The sequence below is a fragment of the Rhincodon typus genome, chromosome 32, assembly GCF_021869965.1.
Source record: "Rhincodon typus isolate 14 chromosome 32, sRhiTyp1.1, whole genome shotgun sequence".
NCBI classification, from domain to species: Eukaryota; Metazoa; Chordata; class Chondrichthyes; order Orectolobiformes; family Rhincodontidae; genus Rhincodon; species Rhincodon typus.
The window spans coordinates 19879541-19898863 of NC_063363.1; the positions used below are offsets into that span (position 1 = coordinate 19879541).

The window sequence follows — 19323 nt, forward strand, 5'->3', positions numbered from 1 at the left end:
CCCGAAACATCAGCTTTCCTGCTCCTCTGATGCTGCTTGGCCTGCTGTGTTCATCCAGCTCTACACCTTGTTATCTTCAACTGTCAGCTTCCTCCTTTGGAGATTGCAAGAACTGCAGATGCTGGAGTCAGAGTCGATATACTTTGAGTCCTGATGAAGGGTCTAGGCCTGAAACGTCGACTCTCCTACTCTTCTGATGCTGCCTGACCTGCTGTGTTCCTCCAACTGCCTCCTTCCTCAATTTAAACTTCTGCACCAATTTCCTCACATTCTATTCCAAATCCCATTATAGGCAATGATTGAATTTGGCTCCTCCTTTAAAATCAAAAAATAAATTAAATCCTTTACTGTTATTTCTAAATGGAAAGATTATTCACTATGTTTGTATAAAAATTATTCGAAGAACACCATCACTCACAAGAACACTTCTGAAGGAGAAGAGAATGACGACAGCAATTTACGATGAAAGATACTGAGAAATAGAAGCCTCTCCAAAGCTCAGTTAATTGGGCAATATTTTAAATGGAGATGAGATGTGTGGTATTTGGGATTACTAGCGACATGTGATAACTAGCCTGAATCATCAATGATATCAAATGATGTTACAGCACATCGAACTGGGACCTGAGAAGAAAGGTCTAATGGAGTTCTCTTCAATCACACCTCTACAACTCGTGAAGATTCTAATTATTGTGGATTAATTTGCAATGGTACAGTTTGCAATCCTTATTCTGTGACACTGTATGTGATAATTATACACAGTGACAGTGGTGGTCTGTAGCCTGTGAGCCATTTACGAAAGATCCCAGCCAACGCTTACAAAGGCAGGAAGTGAAAACCCTTCAGCCCATCAGAACACAGTCGAGAAAACAGCCACGGCAATATTCTGAGCAGTTACTCATTGCTGGAGTTCAATGACAGCCTCCAGGATATCCACTGAACACTGGCAAAAGCCCTAGCCCTCCAACTAACCCCTAATACATAAAAGGCCTGGACAAGTTTGCTGACGACACCACCCTTGTAGGCTGGATCTCAAACAATGACAAGAAAGGATACTGGAAAGAGAGTGCTTGGTGCTGGGGTGTAAAGATAACAATCTCTCCCTCAATATCAGCAAAGTGAAAGAGCCGGTCATTGATTTCAGGAAGCAAGGTGAAGGGCATGCCCCTATCTACATCAATGGTGCTGAGGTGGAGATGGTCGATAGCACCAAGTTCCTTAGAGTGATGATCACCAACAATTTGTCCTGGTCCACCCACATTGATTTGCCGGTCAAGAAAGCACAATAACACCTGTACTTCCTCAGGACGCTAAGGAAATTTGGCTTGTCCATAAAGACTCTTAGCAATTTTTATAGATGCACCATAGAAAGCATTCTATCTGGATGTATCACAGCTTGGTATGGCAACTGTTCTGCCAAGGACCATAAGAAACTACAGAGAGCTGTGAACAGAGCCCAGTCCATCACCCAAGTCAGCCTTCCATCCATTGACTCCATCTACACTTCTCAATGCTATGGAAAGGCAGCCAACATAATGAAAGGCGTTTACCATCCCGGTTACAATCTCTTCGAATCACCTCCATCTGGCAGAAGATACAAAAGCTTAAACACAGCTTCAAGAACAGCTTCTTCCCTGCTGTTATTAGACTTATGAATCGATTTATCAAATTTCAAATTTAATGTTGATCTCACTCTTTGTGCACCTTCTCTGCAGCCATAACATTGTATTCCTCCCTCTGTTCTATTACCCTTATGTACTTTGTATAATATAACCTGCCTGTACTGCACACAAAACAAAACTTTTCACTGTACCTAGGTGCATGTGACAATAATAAATCAAATCAAAAAGACAAAGCTATGCATTGAATTAATTGGCATTGCCATATTAATCATTTGCAGACCACCTCCAGCTCACTCAGTATCCTGACTAGGAGTAGGTTAGTTTACTGATGTATGCAATAGGACCTCGTTCTAGATAAACATGGGATCACAGGAAAAAAACATCAAATATGAAAAAAGTCAGTAAAGCTTTTGATTTTTATTTTCATTTAAGTGTTAAACCCCTGGCAAAGTTCATTTGGCGCAGCCAGGAGCTAGGGGAGACTTTTGGTTCCTTTAGAAGTTTCCTTTACTGCCTCACTGATGCCTGCAATGGGGAACATTGAGAAATGTGTTCATAAAAGACCATACTATACCATGGGATCTGGATGGAGCTTTATCGGATTTTCACGGTCAAAATAAGACCATACATTGACAAAATCAGTACAGTACACTTCACCTGACAGGCTGAACTTTGCAAGCAAAACAGGCTTTTTTTTTCTTACCTGAGGAGGCAAGGAAGTTTCTTGATGCCAGTCCATTGATTCTGACTCAATGTAGTTCACCAGAGTGCTACCAATGTGCTACAGACAGATGAAGATTTTCTGTTCAGATTGAAATCATTCTGAAAGCATTGAAACAGTTTCACATCTTCCAGTTTTCACATGGTCCATAAATATAAATAGGTATTCTCTATACGTCTAAGGACAAGGAAATGGACCAAATACATCCCTCACTTCTTCAAAATGAGCTGGGAGCACCATTGGAGATTGATGATTTTAGTGAAAAAAACTTTGGGGAGGGGAGTTGGAAGAAGGTCTAAATAGTTTATGGGGTACAATGAAAGATTTCAGATGAGGTGTCGAACATGGGATTGATAGCTATATGCTAATAACTAGACTGCATCATCTGACATCCCCAAGGCATGACCGGGAACTGGGACCTGAGGGAATAAGATTCAAGTGGAGTCCTGCTGAACCATGCCTCTGTAAATCATTTAAATAGTTAAGAAATATTCATTCGTCTGCACTAGTCAGGTTTCCAATTCTCATCTGTCAAAAGCAACAAGAACCTCGTCATGATATTTATACAAGAAGTGGCCAGGCAGAGTGATTTAAAAGGAGATTGAAATGGTGAGGAAACATCCATCAGACAGAGATGCAGAGTCTGCATAGCAGGAGAAATAAGTGGAGGACATCATTTGGAGAGAGAAAGAACAAGGAATTTAAAAATGAGAACCAGTTCCATGAAATCAATGAGCTGGGTTTGGATTGTCTTTGCAATTATTTCTCTTACTGTAACAGTTCTGTGCTTCCATTCCTGTTTGAAAATACTTGTGACGTATGACCTAAAGCTATATTGATTTTATGACAAAAGACCTGAAGGGATATTGGATTTGTAATGTAACTGATAACATTATTTGGTTATTTTTGGAAGGAATTACAGGAAAATCTGCTGCTCTATCCATATTATGATTGTCCCATGTAGCTTGTAATTTTACTCTATGTAACGACAGTCGCTGCATTTCAGAGTAATTCATCACATACATTGCACTTTGGGACATTTCAAAGCAATTGAATACACTGATGCATTAAAGCAAGACTGTAGATTGTGGAACTATTGAGGTTTAACAAAAATACAAAGACAGTGTTGCATAAAAATAGCTTGCCTCTTGTCTTTTCCTAATCAATCCTGGGAAACAATTTTTGGATGCCTCACGTCAGAAGATTACTTGGATGCTTGTTTTAATAAATATATTTTTATTTAAAATCTAAAGGGGTGGATTTAGACATTCTACAAAGAGTCAGCATGCTGATCGACACCCCTCCCACATTATTAAGACCGTGTACATAAGAGTCATGAAAAATGCCACGTGAGCTGCTGACTCGCTTTCACCAATTTTTCACTTGTATGAAAGTCAAAGTTTAACCTGCTAAATTTTAACCTGAGAGATCGTGCTGTACATATTCCCACAGAACAGAATCATATAAAATATTATTACAGGTATGAGGTTTTTAAGGATATTATATTTTGGGACTATCTTTAAATTTATGATAAATAAAATGGGATTGTGTGACCTATTCCATAATTTGCTGAACAGTAAGCCTGGATCCTTCGTGCTCAAAAGAAGGTTTAGGTTATTTTATTGAGAAGGAAATGCAAGGTAGATATCCTTAGAGAAAATGGCAGCTGTCTTTGTTTATCGTGAGTAGACTCTCAGTCTGCTGATGTCCCAGAAAGGTGTGGTTGATGTCAAGATATTCAACCATTCAATTACTTGGTTTGGATTGAGGTTAGCTAATTAAAATTTATTCCTTAAGATAAGATTTTTTTTTTTAATGCTGCAATGGGGAAGAGGGCAGAGGAAGTCACTTTGAGATCAGATTACAGGCTTCTTTGCAAATCACTCAATATCACCATGTGATATAAGGTGATATTAGTATCGTTATCTAAGAATTTGGATTTTGAACTAGTGGCATGTAGGGGTTTTGGTCTGTTTGTATGAAGTCGTTTAATAATTAAGTTGTCAGTATTTGTAGAGCCATGATTTTGAACCACATGTCAAAGAGCATCACACTGAGTCCATCCTGGAGTGACAGTGGGAATGTGTTTTACAAATTCTATGATCAGAGATAGCAGACAGTGAAAGTAATCAGCTTCCTTTTAGTTTAGAGAAATCAAAAATTGTTTTTTGCTTTGAGAAAACACACATCTTTTGGGGCAGTTGGCAGAAGACTGGGCTGGAATGTAAGAACTATATATCCTGGATAAATGAGTTAATTCAGAACAATAAGGAAGTGGATTAAGGGTTTTAATTTGAAAATTCCAGACCAAAAATACTTGGTTAGAAACATGATGGGCATATTTGAAACTTGGAAAGTTTAATCTCAGTTATGTGAATTATCAAGGAAAAGACTATTGAGCTCTCAAAACTGGGATTAGAAAGAAATAGTTACGTTAAACCTATTGATGTAAGAAGGGAACTCTTTCTGGTATTTGAGTACCATGAATGGATCGTGTTGGTTTAGATAGGAATCTATTTTGCTGTGTTTTTCAAATCTTTCATGTTGTATCATTTGTAAATAGCTTAGCTTGTTCTATTTTATCTTCATTTAATTTATGTAATAAGCTTGCGTTTTAGCGTGATACCAAATCTGCAGCATTGCGTGCTTATGTTTCAGTGAAAGTCCACCATGTTAATTTTTTAAAAAGAACTATCAAGCCAGATTTCAGTGTGTGATCTGACTTGCTCAGCCATAGCATCATAATCAATGGGGGTTCTATGTGGGATTCAAATTCAATGCATTGAAGGAAGGAAGATCTGTGGCTTTCTTTTGAAAGTAACTGGCATATGAATGTTCTGGATGTAAAACAGTTGTGTTTCGGTGATGTTTATTGCACAAGTTTTGAAAATGGCTTTGAATGTTGCTAACAGTTTTCTGTCAGTGGAAGATATAACAGTGGATTGTTCAAAATATTTGACTAAAGTTAAACTGAATGAATTGAGAGATACATTGAAGATCAAAGTAAATTTAGGACCTCTTAATGAGGAGATGTTTCAAGTGATTATCCAAAATTTAGAATTGGGGGAAGGGAAACCTGAAATTGAGATGCCATAGCTGGAATTAGGTGAGATACAGTAAGAAGTTAAAAGACTTGAGCCAGAAGAGAAATGCAATCTGATACCTACAGTATTTTGTACAATAAATTGCAGTTGGGGAAACGCTCATATGGGAATCCAAAATAAATTAGATGAACAGAAATTCTGCATATAGAAGAGATACTAGTTTTAGAGAACAAACAAAGATGTCAAGTAATAAAGGAGAGAATTTAGAATCAAAAAGTGGTATAAAGAAATTAACCTGCATCCATTATAATAAAATGGAACATTCCAAAACAAATTGCTGAAAGTTGAATGGGAAACTGATTGTAGCACTGGGAATGTCTAAGGAATCCTCAAAAAAGTGGTCATCATGGATGCAAATGTTGTGGAGAAACTGTTTCCTTAGAATGTAATAAGAGGCGAGAGGTGGCTCATGACAGTCATGAAGATTCTTTTTCCAGTAATGATTGGGAAAATCAGACTGATGGAGATTCTGACTATAATATCTCAAAAGGGGGAGCAATTTCCTCATGCTTTGAATCAAGAAGATAGATCAAGAAAGATGTTAAAAGACACTGGAGAAGGTCAGATATTGGTGCTGGCTGATGATACTATTTGACTATCAGGGGGGATAAAGAAAAAGAAAATATTAAATGAAGATGCATATGCAGGTGAAAACTGGTTTCATTATACAGAGTTTGTTTAAAAAGTAACTTGATAAAAGGAGAAGTTGTATTGGGAATAGTGAAACAAATTCCTGGAGAAGGAATTGATTCTATTTTGGGAAATGACCTTGCAGGTTAGAAAATGTTGACTATACCAAGGGTATTGGAACAACTCAGTAGAGGTAAAAGAAACTGAAATGGTACAGGAGGAACATCCTGATATTTTCCTGACTATGCATGACCAGATCTCCAACCCATTTGAAAATTCAGTTATCTGATGGAACTTTTGAGAATTTAACTAAGCAGGATGAAGGTAAAGAGAATGAGACTGATATGTTTGGCCCATTTTCTTCAAAATAAATGACAAATGGATACCTAGTATAAAGAGCCACCCAACTACCTACTCAGAAACTGAATCAGAAACAATACGCCTGTGTTACTAGTTGAAAAAACTACTAATGAGGAAATGGAGACCACCTCAAATATAAGACAATGAGGAATGTGCTTCAGATGATAGCTGAGTATTGTATGAGTAACTCATGAATTTTAGAGGCAGGTCACTTAGATATTAGGAAAGTATAGGCTAAAATGTTAAAATCATTTTATTGGATTGGTTTACATAAAGTATGGCCAAATTTTGCCAGATTTACTGTACATGTCAGGTAGTGGAAATACCATTAATTAATTAATAATTGATTAATTCCAATACCAGTTTTTGAAGAACCATTTAAGAGGATATTAATAGATTGTATAGGACATTTACCTAAAAACAAGAATGGAAATCAGTACCTTTTAAGGATTGTGGATTTTCTTTGCACTGGATTTCCTGAAGATGTGCCTTGATAATGGTAGCAGGAAAGTTAATTTAATTTTCTTTTATAAGATACCGATTATCCAAAGAAATATAGTAAGATCAATGTTCAAATTTTAACTTGTAAAAAGAAGTGAAGAACAGTTTGGGAATTGAACAATTCATATCTTTTGACCATCGCCCATAATCTCAAGATGGCATCAAACTTTGAAGACAATGATTAAAGCTTATTGTTAAGAATACCTTAATGATTGAGAGAAGGGAATTCCTTTGATTTGTTAGCCATTAGGGATGCTCCTAATGAGTCTCCAGGATTTAGTTCTTTTGAACTAATATAAGGACATAAGGTTAACAATAATAACTTAAATTAATTAAAGAAAAAAAATGATAAAACAATGTTCAGAGGCTAGGCTACCAGCTGATATTTTGATTTCCAGAGTGAAACTAGCCAAAAAGCATGTGAGTGATTTGAAACAAACATTTGAAGGATACTGAGCAATCAGTGAGAAGTTGTGCAGATAAAAAGTCCAAAGTTCAAAACTTTGTTGCTGGAGACCAGGTGTTCGTGCTTTTACCTGTCTCTCGGGTACAATTTATTCTTTAATGCTGAATATTCTCAAATTGAAAGGAAACTCAATGATGTGAATTATGTGGTAAATATTTAAGAATGGCGAAAGGACCAGTGAATGTGTCCCCTTAACATGTCAAAGAGATATTATGACCGGGACAAATATCAGGAGAAAAGTGTATTTATGGTCATGAAAGAAATAGGGAATGAAAATAGACAGACCAGAACAATTGGAGAATGAATCAGAGATTTAATATTCAAGAATCAACTCTCCAGCAATCAGATTGGCTCATGTGCGTGCTTAAAAGGTTAGATAGCATATTTTATGTTCTAGAAAACTATTTAACTTTTAAAGATCACTACAGAATCATAAATTATTAGATATCAATAGGAGAAATATTTTTGGTCACTTTTTTAGAAATTTGTTAATGAGATATGTGTCACTGGCGAGGTCAGCATTTATTGCCCATCCCTAATTTCCCGAGGGCAGTTAAGAGTCAACCACATCATTGTTTGTCTGTAGTCACATGTAGACCAGACCAGGTAAGGATGACAAGTTTCCTTCCCTGAAGGACATTAATGACACTGATTGTTTTTTTTTGTCGTAGCATTAGCCATGGGTTCTGGATTGCTAATTCAGTGACATTAACACTACACCACAGACTCTCACATGTTCCCAATGTTAATGATGTGGGGATGCATTACCTACTCAATAAAATCCTCACAGACCCATTCCAGAGACCTTGGCTCACAGGAGGGAAGAGATTAAGGGCATGATGAGCAATGACAATATTGAACACATTCATGTTAGCAAAAGCTCACCTATCAAGATAGTGCTGAAACTGGATGGGTCACAAAGATTCTACATTGCAATAATCAAAGTCAATATGGTAACCAAAATAGATTCAAATTCTATTCCACAATTGGAGGACTGCATTGAATAAATTGACACATATGCTTCATCACAAAAATCAACTCTCTAAAAGCTTGGTGCAAGTTCCATTGACTGAGAGAGCCAAAGAAATGTAATGTTTTGTTCCACCAGATGGGCTTTATCAATGCAAAGCTATGCAATTTGAAACATTCCATGCATACCCAATAAAGTTATTGAACGACTATGTAATTGTGTAGTTTACATTGACAATTTGTTCGTTAATTAGCCAAACCTGGGAATTGCATTTATACCACTTGATTGAAAAAGCCAGTTCGGTTACAAATTTGGCCAAGAGTGAATTTGACGATGTCCTGTATGTGTAAGTAGTCTGGGAGGGAGATAGTATGAGGTAAGGAGAGGTGAGGGAAGTATGGAATCTAAATTAATAGTTACTCGTTAGTTAGTCTGAGTATTGAATCATCCAAATTTTCCTGAGTAACCATTTTACTTGAATTTCATCAGAACTATCCAAAGTCTCCAATTTAAATAGTGACTTCTGGAGGGTTCCAGAAATAAGGGAATTCCCTGGCAGAAAATTCAATTTCCCAAGCAATTCCTTCTGAGTCTGCTGCAATGAGCATTCCAAAAGATTCCCACGGGCAATTTACATTCTCTCTGTGTCTGTGTGGATTTCCATCAGGTGCTCCATAGTCCAAAGATGTGCAGGCTAGGTGGATTAACCATGGTGAATGTGGTGTTACGGGGATGGGGTGGGGTTTCTGGATCTGGATGGGATGATCTGCAGAGGGTCACTGCAGACTCGATGGGCTGAGGGGCCTCATTCCGCACTGTAGGGATTCTATGATTCTCTATCTAAGCTGAAATGACTGTGAAAACTTTGCCTCAATTTCTGTCCAGAATGGCACAAGGCATCCCATGATCCTTTGCAGGCTCAACACCCTCTCAAATTTCTAATTGTTAATGGGGATTTCCTTTAATAGACTCTTTTCAGTAGAAGTAGTTCAAATCAAATATTTAACAGCATTTGTTAATAAACAATGTAAGGACTTCTGTAATTTAAGACTAATGTCATAAATTGAACCACAAATTACTATTCTGATGGGAGAAAAGTACAGCTTTTTACTCTTCATGTTCTTAGAGAACAATGTTAGCAATGCAAATACCAATATTTAGGAGATTTAAACCATGACATTTTATTTCATTATAGCATTGATAAATTGATATTTTACTTAGAGGAGAAGAACAGGTATTGTTGCTAATTAATTATTACAACTTCAGACACTATGACAAAAATGCCAACTATTTCTTGTAGAACAGTTATATTTAAGAATTAGTTATAATGTGTGAACTTCTACCCACAAGTTTAATTTCCATTCCTTTTTACTTGCAATGGATTTGAGAAAAGCATTATTTACATTGACTGGAACGGTTGTTCATAATTTTCCAAGCTCATGCTGTTAAAATTAGAAATTGTAAATGTGAGATTAGAAAACAAATGGGAACATTACTACCACAGATATTCTTCCCATGTAACATCAATCTTTTTAAATTTACATTATGCAGCTAAGTATGTACAAAACTTTAATGATTCATATGAAATTGCTTTGATATTATTATCAGGATTGGCCCATTTATTTTAACTAGATTAGGCAACTGATGTATTATATTTGATTGTAATACGCATGTGCTAACTAATATCAAGATCCAATTAACTTTCCGAGTTGAAGATGGAAGATACAAAATTCAGCATTGGTTTTGACTTTCCTTTGGTTACAAAAATAATAATATAGCTTGGAATGAAATCAAGGAGACATTTCCACAGACAGTTGTCAGAACAAGATCTCAAAAGGTGAAACAGATTTCAGATTAATTAGAATCCAAACAGTATATGATTAGAATAAATCTGAACTGCAAATTAAATGTGTCAAAGACAAATAGCAAATGCTAGAAATTCACATAGGGACTGCTCGAGACACACAACAGAGTGACAACAAAACAGCAATGTTTTGCTAAATTTGTTTATGATCACTTTGTCTCATTACTGTTTCACCCTCAGCTAAGCTTTCAAGCTCATATCCTTTCCATCATCAAGACTGTCTATGTCTGCCTCCTTATAATCATCTTTTGTCTCAGCAATTCAGTAACTAGAGCCCTCTTCCAGGCCTTTGTTATCTGAAGATTTGTCAAGTTTAAAGCCTTTCAAGTCATCTTCCCACTTTGCACCTTGTAAGTTTGAGCTGATCCAAAATTCTGCTGCCTGTATCTTAACTCCCATCAAATTCCGATCAAACATCACTCTTGTGCTTGCTGACCTACGGTGGCTGATGGTCTAGAAGCATCCTGATGTTAAATTCTCATTCTTGTTTTTAAATCCGTTCTTAGCTTCACCCTCCCTCCTTATGCAAGTTCCTCCAGCCCAAAACCTTCTAAAATCTCTGCCTTGCTCCAGTTCTGGCCTCTTTCAGTTAATACTTGATCCACCTTTGCTGGTCTTGACTTCACCTGCCTTAGTCCTGAGTTCTGGCACCACTTCAACCTCTCTGCTTTCCTTTCCTTGCTCATCTTTAAGATACTCGTTTAACACCTATGTCTTAGTCTTTGACTAAGCGTATTCTTTTGCATCAACAAATTCTGTTTGATAAGTCTCACCTGAGGTGCCTTGCAACATTTTACAACATTGAAGGCACCATATAAATTACAATGTAAATTGTAGTGATATTGCTGTATATAAGATGGCTGTCCTTTTTTATACAATCATCATCATTACGATCCAGATGTCAAGTGGTTTGAACATCCGAGGAGCAGGAAAGTCAACATTTTGGGCCAAACCCCTTTCTCAAGATTCATTGGGTTTCAGCTCAAAATGTTGGCTTTCCCGCTTCTTGGATGCTGTCTGACCTGCTGTGTTTTTCCAGCTTCACATCTATTGACTCTGGCTTCCAGCATCTGCAATCCTACTGCCTCCAAGTCAAGTGTTTTGAAATGTGTCCAAGAGATGTGAAAAAGAAAAATATATAAGTTTAGTTAAATATAACTGCAATAATCTATGCAAATAGAAATAATGATGGTAGTCTCAAGGCTAATATTGTATTTGATGAAGTGCTAAATTCTATATTCCAATTATTTCCCTGATCTCCCTTATCTCCAGGAACGGCACAATGGCTCAATGGTTAGCACTGCTGCCTCACATATGGGGCTTGCAAATTCTCCCTGTGTCTGAGTGGGTTTCCTTTGGGTGATCCAGTTTCCTCCCACAGTCCAAAGATGGGCACATTAGGCAGATTGGCCATGTTAAATTACCCATAGTGTCCAGGGATGTGCAGGCTTAGTGGATTAGCCATCGGAAATGCGAGGATAGGGTGGGGATGGTAGGTCTAGGTGCTTTGCTCTTTGGAGAGTTGGTGTGGACTCAATGGGCCAAATGGCCTGCTTCCACACTGCAAGGATTCTATGAGAATTATTGTTTTTTTTTGACAAAACTGGAGTTTGTAATATAAAACAGCAGTTTGTGTGGACTAAACAAAGAATCATGCCTCTGTATCAAATTACCTCAGATAAGAACAAGGAACTTGACAGGTTTATGACTGAGAGCCCTACTGATAGTAGGCTATTTTGCGGAAGCTCATGTAGCCTGATAGTTGCACCTAAGACATGTATGTTTACTGGAGTGGCAATCTAGAAAGGGAATGTTTGGCCTTTGATTAAGCCAATTGAAGCAAAGTTCTCTACATTGCAGCTTAAGGTCAGATACTGCTAACCTAGTGGCCGAAGGACAGACCAGGAAGATTCAGTAAAGGCTGCCAAAAAGATTTCATGAAGTTGAGAGTGAATTGATTATTGCAGCTTGTTAGCTGTGCAATTTTTTAAGCATCGAGGGAAGTGTAACAATCAACAGAGAAGTGTTCAGTACAGGCCAGATTAGTGAGAAATTTATAAGGCTGCTGAAAAAAGATGTCAACCATTCATTGCATAGACATCCTAGAATTCACCTGAGTACAACTCAAGAGTATGATTCAGTGCCATTGTAGACTATACTTAAGAAAGAACAGCAAAACTCCTATTTATATAGCACATTTAATCAAATAAAATGTTCAAAGCACTTCACAAAGGTATTCATACAATATAAGGCCAAACCACACACCTTGGGTGACTGTCTATGTGGAGTTTGCATGTTCTCCCCATGTCTGTGTAGGTTTCCTCCAGGTGCTCCACGGTCCAAAAGTGTGCCAATTAGGTGGATTGGCTGGGGTAGATGTAGGTTTAGAGAGCTGGGTCTGGGGTGGGATGCTGTTTGGAGGTTTGTTGCAGACTTGATGGGCCGAATGGCCTCTTTCTGCACAGGTAGGAATTGTATGATTCCATGATTCTAAGTAAATGTTCAGGCACATAACTCATAACTTGGTCACGGAGGTATACTTTAACGAGTCTCTTTAAAGGAGGAAAATAAGATGAGAGGTTTGTGGAATCAGTTCTGGAGTTTCGGGCCTAGGCAGCTGAAGACATGGTAATGAATGAAGGCATGGCAGTCAATTAAAATCAGGAATATTCAAAAGACCAGAATTAGAGGAGATCAGGTGTCTTGAAAACTTATAAGGTTGGAGAAGTTCTTAGAGCTGAAAAGAGGCCAGGCTACGGAGGGATCTGGAAACAAATGTATATAAATAAAAATATACTTCACCTGACCATCTTTTAACCTAAACTCACCAGAACTAAATCTTAGTCACTAAATATAACAGCTGTTAATGTTACTGTGGGAAGACCCTCATTGTCGATGAGATGAAATGACAATTGAATTAATGTAGTGGTCATGATGAATTATGTTATGTCAAGTTCCATTAAGAATCATCCTACCTTTACAATAATCAATTTAACTTTACTTAACGTTCAATGGCAGTGACGGTTTCTGACCAATTCCAGTTTAATAATGTAATACATCAGAGTGCCTATCTCGGTCATTGACGTCTCTGTGAAGAATAAACTTCGATTCCACATAGTTGTACATAGTTGAGTCTGTTGTTGATTCATTTGCTTTGGTTGACAATCATTATCAGTTGGACAGGAGAGTGGGAGACAATCCCAAACTGAAACAATCAAGGCACCAAATTCATGTATTTGAATATGGAGCTCAATCCAGTGTGTAAAGGTCACAACAGGAGACTCCCAGAAGGCTAGCAGAAATGCTTCAAGAATGTCATCCAAAACAACTGATCTACCCAACACTTTAAGGACTACAGAATCGATATTTTGGATTTATTGGCCATCTCAACACTCATCGCACCAGAGTGGAAGCAAATCATCCTTGATGCCAAATGATTGCCTGAGAAGAAGGTGCTTAGGAATAGGGAAAATGATTGGCTCAATATAAATGACATACTGGAATATCCAATACTGTTTTTCTCATGGATTTTCTGTGATTTAGTATTTATTTACAACTATAGCTTGAGAGAAAAGAGAGAAACTTTGTTCAAGTGAACTGTGTTAAATTTGACTCTCCAACCATTACAGCATTCTCACATCATGTATATAGTCTGTACCTGAAAAAATGAAAGGAAATGTTATTGAGGCACTGTCTATTTAAGGGAATTGATATGACTGTACATATTTATCTCAACTTGGTATTAGATTATAGCTATTAGCTACATTTTTACATTCTATGCACAGAGTGCTAGGTGACAGTATGATTTTAGTATCACATCTGCATCAGCGTTCAACAGTCGATGTAATTGGCTCCACCAAGCCTTGTAATTGAACATGTGTGTTCAATATTCAATTAGATAAATATATTGAGATTGACTTCAGGTTGTTACTCCTATCATTCCCATTACTTACCTAAGACAATCATTTCCTATATTATTCTCAGGCAGGTCTATCATTGTGAGTTTTTTCCCCTCTATTTTTGGCTGAACTATTGGATTTAAGGTCTCACCTTGTGCCTCCCGTTAAAAATAGGTTGTACCAGAATAGAAATAAAATTGATATTACTGAAGGATTTATGATCGCTCTGTGGACTCTTACATATAAACTGATACAATCGATGAAAGATTACACAGTGGTATTTGCAAGCATTCAAAGGTTCTGGTTCTGAACATTGAAACTATTTTAAGTGGATTTATGTTTTTTTTTTGTTTAGCTCCCCCTACGTTCACGGAAACTCCTTCACCCTATGTGGAAGCCAAGGAAGGAAGTAGCATCACCCTCACGTGCACAGCATTTGGAAACCCGAAACCTGTTGTTAGCTGGCTGCGGGAGAAAGTATTGCTGGAGAGCTCTCGGAAATACACGGTAAGATATTAAAAGGAACACGACTACTGATCAGTTCAGTTTTATGTTTAAAATATGATATCACTGCAAAGAGCACCATTGTTCTGCTGCCATGCTGTGGGCTTTTGCCTCCAGTGGGGTATTTGTAACTGATGAGACGACACTTATGTTAGCTCCTGTAGATATAGATTATGTCAAACTGAAAGATTCAATAGATTTTTACTATAGCTTCTGGTATCAATGTACTTTATAGTCTCTGGCACTTCAGCATCTTGGTGAACATTAAGCTAATTGGTTACAAAAAGAAGCATGCTTCCATCAGTACCTCATGGTGCAAGTGGCTGCCAATTTAAGATAAAACTGAGACCTTTACATTCCCAGATCATATACTACAATAGTCATGATATCTCTTAAAGGTATATGGCATACCAGCTATAAAACATACCTTAACAACCATCACTGAAATATGTTCTCTCACCGTATCCTTCTTGGCCTCTCATTATTTGCAGAATTGTTTAAAAATTTCAGATATCTTATCTAATAGCCTTGCTTTACTTTAACATAGCAGATCCAATCCAGATTAAATGTTCCTGAACAGGTTCACCGCTTACTATTCTGATACAAAACAATAGTCCGTTATTTTCCTTTCTTGGTTCTTTTTTATAGTAACTAAGTGGGTCTCCTGATCTCTGCTCTATCCTGCCATGAGCTGAGATCGTCATTTTACTATGTGGTTAAAAAATGGATGTCATGCTGCAACATGACCCGGTTGCATAATGCATCGTAGCTCAAATATCCATGCTACAAAGTTTGATATCAAAAAAAACTTAGAAGTTTGAAGTCAATGGGAATCAGGTAGAAAATTCTCCGCTGGCCTGATCCAAATGTAGCACAATGTTAGATGTTTGTGGTTATTGGGTAACAAGCATTTCAGTTCTGATTGTTGTGTTGAATAACATTCACAACTGCTTAGGTATTGAAGCAATCAATGCAACATGCAGCAAAACCAAGACACTATTTTAGACTTGGACTGATAAGTCACAAATAACATTCTTTGCGCACAGGTTTCAGGGAGTAATGACCATCTCCAGGAAGAGACAGAGTCTAGCCATTTTCCCTTGACATTCAAGTTATCATTCAATTGGCCACCTTCAACATCCTGAGTATTATCATTAATCAGAAATTTAAATATAATAGCACATTAAGTTCTGTGGCTTTGAGAGCAGATCGTACATTTGTATTCTATAGAGAGTAATTTGCCTCTTGATCCCTCACAAAATTCACAAGTCCATCATCTACAACGCACATGTGAGAAGTGTGATGGAATCTCCTCCTGTTAACTGGAAGAGTGAAACTCCCACAACACCCTAGAATCTCCACATTCATAAGAAAGCAGTCCAATTGTTAACCAACACAGCATCTTAACCAACACAGTAAACATTCACTCCGTCCACTGTAGGTGCACAGAGCCTGCCGAATGTATCATCTACAAGATGTACTACAGCAACTTGACAAAAAATTGTTTTCAGTGCCAATCAAACCCGCAGACTCTACCCCTAGAAGAACAAAGACAGCAGATGCCTAGAAACATGATCAGACAATAGCTCCGTTAGTCACGCATCATCCTGATTTGGAAAGAAATCAAAGCACAAACCTAAACCGTCTGATGCATGTTAATTCACAGCTGTCCTCTGCCATGTAAGAAGGCACCAAGCCACATTTGTGGCAAAGAAAATGTTTTGGCAACAAAGGTCATTGTGTGGGAGAGGTTTTTTTTTCGGTCATATGCAATTTCTCTGCAATATAATTGTGCTAGACTTGATCTCACGCCTCCTCTGTGCTGCACAACAGCAGCAAGCCCAATCATGGCTGCTGTCTGCATTTGGAAATTACACTTAGGAGTCAGGTCTGGGTATACTCAATGCCATTACCTGTACATCAAGCTCATCTTCAATCCAATTGGCTGATCTGCAAATGTATGGGGGTCAGGACCCAGAAAGAGCCTGGATATCAGGTTCTGGACTCTGAATTAAAAATCAAGCTCATGACGTCTAAGTTATCAAATGGGACCATGACCTTGTTGTTTGGCTGAAATAGAAATGTCTAATTTAAAGATGGCTATTCATTTGACATCCTCCTACGTCAAGAGTGATTGTGAAAACAAGATCACATAAGCACTAAGCTTGAACAAGACAAAGGTGCAAGAGATTGGTATCGCCACATGATCTTGTTCAGCCACTTAGAACTACTACTGAAAGCTTGAAGTTATTCCCAGCTGTAAAGAAGTGCACTGCACTATGGAACAGAAGCAGATATTCGTCATTGTACAGGAGCTGACAATGTCAAATGATAATGCATGCACTGATGTTCTTAGGGGATCAGACTTGTCCCATTAACTGTAACATGACACATAGCATGCTAAAAACTTTCTATTCAGATATATGGGAGAAAGGACAGAAAGGCTTAAAAAATGAAGTCAAGCAATCTTTAACAAACAGATTTTACCATCATAAATCATATTGAATTTTGAATTTCCCCTTAACTAACTGGATGTTATTTTTAAAATTTGTTTTATTAGACGGGATTGAAGGATAAAAATGAAATTTAAATGGATTTTCTTGAAGGCAGGACATAAATCATTTATTCAAAAAGGTTTCTGTATCTTAACAACTCTGTTTCTCACAAGTATTAGAGTTTTATATGCAATAGCTTTAAAGATACCACATTCTCATGGCTCAGAATATCTGTTAATCATTAGAGGAATCTGAATGTTTTGGTGTGCTGCTTGTTGGTTATTACGGTAGGACTGATATTACAGCCCTGGAAGCCAACCTCACAAGATCTGGTCATCAATGTAGAAGCAAACCCAGTATATTTGTCTGTTTTTTTTTGAGAAAGCAACCAGGCCACAGTTGTTATTTTTTAGCGTTCCTCTTAAGGTGTATTTCTTAGTTTTCAGTGTCTACCTTTTGGTTCCTCGGGGCTACATTTGCACAAACTCCTTTTAAGAGGTTGCAGTCACATAGCAACATTACCATTTGTAATTGTGTTGACGCATGGGTTATTTGGACTGTCAGTGGGGTGGGATTAGAAGAATTAATCGATATTTTATTTTATTACCAACCCTCCTTTAATTTTAATGACATAATACACAAAGAAAGCATTGATTTCCAGCGCAAAATTGTTTAAATTGGCATAAGCCAGCCGGCGTAAGTTAATAACAAAAGTGTTTTTCAAAATAACTGGCACGCACTTCTTCACACAAAGTCATGACCTTAGACACAGCTTCCTGACTGGTGAGTTCATGCTTAATGCATTTCCATTCTATATTCACAAAACTAAAATAATCTAAACTGACAGGTACAACACTTTTTGCATCATCTAAGATCTAAAAGGCACATTTAAATTTAGCAATTAACAGTGTTCTTTGCTGTAGCATCCACTGCATTTTCCCTGCACGTAAACGTAACTTTAAATGAGAGATTCCATATTTATTTGCAAATAATTCATTACCTTTGCAATATCAAGGTTTCCAGCTCTAGGTTATCCAAGTGGTCCTTTGTTAACACGTTTTACACTGTTCTCTCTTCCTCACAGCCTCCCACTCCCGGTCTATTTTCCTCATACAGCTTCCTATTTCATCCGTTTTGCAACCTTCCTCACCCTCTCACATCCCTCTCCCCAGTGTCTCTGTCTCCCGCAGGCCAATTGTAGACTTACCTATCTCCCTTCACCTCCCTTGTAGTCCCACTCCTCCCCACAGACCTCTATCACCCTCTCGAACACCCATAGCCCTTACAGCCGTCCCATCTCCACTGAGCCCTCTTGAAGCCTCCTCCCCATCTCTCCTGTCAGCCAATTGACCTCAGGTTCCGGCTCCTAGTTCTCAGCCACTGTACTCCTCGTGCCCATTCCCCCCACTGTCAGTATTTGCTAGATGCTCTCACAATGGTTTCTTCATTTCAACCACTTACCAAACAACCCCTACCACATATTTGTTGCAGATAGGAAATGTAGGTAATGATCCTTTTTGACGTATATGAACCAGTATGTTTCTTGTACCAGTTATACTGTTTCTTCCCTCTGAGCAACTCTTCTATTTATTTTTAATAAGTGAGTGGAAATCAAAAGGTCCAGCACAGAATCAACTTCCAAAACTGGATGTCAATGCGTCTGCTCGCCAGTTGGCATGTAGGAGCCTAGGAGCGGCTTAGAGGAAACATTGCACAAAATATGGGAGGATGGATAGGTGCTAAGAGCAGCAGCCCGCCCACCATATATAAGCAAATAATTAAGGATGAACTGAGCTTGTTAGAGTACAAAGGTATGTGGAAATGGACAGCCTCTTTTAACGAAGCTTTTAAAATGGCAGGAAGGAAAATGGTGCACAACCTTTGGAGGGTGCACTTTGTTCATCACCCATTCATCACTCACCTACATACACACTCCCCCAGAAAATAGTAACTCCCATTCTTCCTTGACCGCATGGCCTTTACAATCCACTCCTCTACTCCCCTCATACATGCATCCTCGCTCCCCTCTCCAAGCCCTTGACTCACCTATATCTGGTATCCATTGGCACTTCTTTATGGGACAGCCTGCAATCCCATCAGCATCCACTACACAGATCTAGCATTGTTGGGAATGTCAGAGCTGCTGGCCAATCTGAATGGGATTTCCTGCTATGGAGGAACAGAAGT

At 38.0% G+C, this 19323-nt stretch overlaps 1 protein-coding gene across 1 annotated transcript in view; it reads left to right on the forward strand.

Annotated features, from left to right (window-relative positions):
* igsf9bb (immunoglobulin superfamily, member 9Bb) overlaps nt 1–19323 on the forward strand; it is a 565867-nt gene that overhangs the window by 348185 nt on the left and 198359 nt on the right. Inside the window, exon 4 of the mRNA XM_048615582.1 lies at nt 14493–14644. Coding sequence (XP_048471539.1) covers nt 14493–14644 — 152 coding nt within the window. The remainder of the gene's footprint in view (nt 1–14492; nt 14645–19323) is intronic.